The 1804-nt window shown below is 38.8% G+C and overlaps 1 protein-coding gene across 1 annotated transcript; it reads right to left on the reverse strand.

Annotated features, from left to right (window-relative positions):
- Window positions 1–244: 244 nt before the first annotated feature.
- On the reverse strand, window positions 245–1149 carry LOC128740799 (uncharacterized). The gene is made up of 3 exons (XM_053836365.1): window positions 1112–1149; window positions 726–1053; window positions 245–670 (listed from the first exon to the last, which is right to left on the reverse strand). The coding sequence occupies exons 1-3, from the start codon at window positions 1147–1149 to the stop codon at window positions 245–247; spliced, it is 792 nt and encodes a 263-aa protein (XP_053692340.1).
- Window positions 1150–1804: the final 655 nt, after the last annotated feature.

The raw sequence follows: 1804 nt of genomic DNA on the forward strand, positions 1-1804 counted from the left end.
TACGTGATTCTACTGCAGCAGTGCATAGTAGTTTTGCGGCACAGACTCAATAAATCGGTAAAAATAAATTTCATCGTTTGTCAAGTGCTAACCTAGGATATTTAATTCACTAGCAACTGTTAAAGAAATTATTCTCTAAGCTTAAGCCGAATTCGAACTGATCAAATAGCTACCCGTGGAAGGCGTGTTATAGCACCGTAATTTATCTAATCGAAAACTTAGACTTAATAATTGATCACACACACTAAGTACACATCTTTTTCTCTAACCACTTAAGTAAATTCAAAACCGACTTCGTAGAACTAATTTTAAAATCTGCCTCACTCTCAACCTCTAGTCCTCTGGTAATGCGAAAAGATCTACCGAAACCTTTTATTGATTTCATCACGTTTTCGTCCGTCAGATCGTCTCCAGCGAAGATAATTTTTTTAGTTTTCCACCCCTTGTTAAAGCAAGATTCAAGAATAAACTCTGCCGCCAGTCCTTTGTTCCACTTGATCGGTGGGTTTGCGTCTAGAGCCTGGTGGGCTGGATCCGCCCGGTAACCGTGGGATTCAATGATTTGTGTTGCCTTAAGTACCATCTCCGGAACCAGCTTCGGATCCATATCACGGTAATGAAGACTGATGGAGAACTGCTTATTCTGTACCCAAGCGCCATCATGTGCAACCTGGAAACATCTCCAGATTTGAACGTAACTGTATATGAAATTCCAATTTACAAACCTCTTTATTAAGTTGATCCACCATTTGATCGAAATTGTCGGTCACTTCTTTCGGAATCGGTTGATTGTATCTTCCACCATTGGGATAAACCACTTCGAGCCCATGATTACCCGAGTAGATAACGTTGGCAACACCAACTTTCTCTTTCACATCATCTGCACTTCGGCCGGAAATAACTACCACAAACGCCTTCCCACTGTTGACAATGTTGCGTAATGTTTCCTTTGTTTGTGGCGGTATGACGCTAAGCTCCGGACGATCCGGAATCTCAGCCAACGTTCCGTCGTAGTCCAGCAGCAGCACGAAGGAGTGCTCGTTTGCGAGATAACTAAAATTAACGCAAATATATAATTCTACATTTTAACTGTAAATTTATCGAATTCCACCTTCCAAGCCATTGATCAAAATCTTCTTCCACCGACATATTTTGTCAACAATCACTCCCCGATGGTGGCGTGTCAACAACCAAAAGACGACTGCAGCTGTGCTGAGGAGAGAGTGAAGCACGCGTTCATTTTCGTAATATTATCTATTTTTAAACCAGATTTGTGAGAAACAGACATTTGAAATGCACATTCACTCTCGCTTCTCATATGGCAACCAGCACAGTGGAAGCAAACATTAAACCATTAAACACCATCATGATTGATCAACCGGCTTCCCGTGGATCCGAATTCGTATTTTATGCTCCGATTTCGATATGTTCCTCTTGAAATAATCTCAAGAGGCTGCATATGCTCGTTATTTAGATGAATTTTTTGGCTAGTTCAATCGTTTAGGTGGAAACATGTAAGAAAAAGGAAAGAATTTTAGATCGTCAACTTTTAATGCCCAAATTTTGATCAACCTCAGTAACTTCATGAAACAAATGTTCCAATTTTAATCAAACTTTGTGTGTCTGTTCCTGTTCTGAAAATTTTATTAATTAAATTGGTATTCCCAAAATTTTCCAAAACAAAGGTTCCGTAAAAATAAAAATTATACGTTTCTGAATTTTTCATACAGTCGTTCCACAGTTATGTATCACTTAATGAATCGTCGCACAAAATAAATTATTATTTCTTTTTAACAAACTGTTA

This window comes from Sabethes cyaneus, chromosome 3 (genome assembly GCF_943734655.1).
Source record: "Sabethes cyaneus chromosome 3, idSabCyanKW18_F2, whole genome shotgun sequence".
Classification (NCBI taxonomy): Eukaryota; Metazoa; Arthropoda; class Insecta; order Diptera; family Culicidae; genus Sabethes; species Sabethes cyaneus.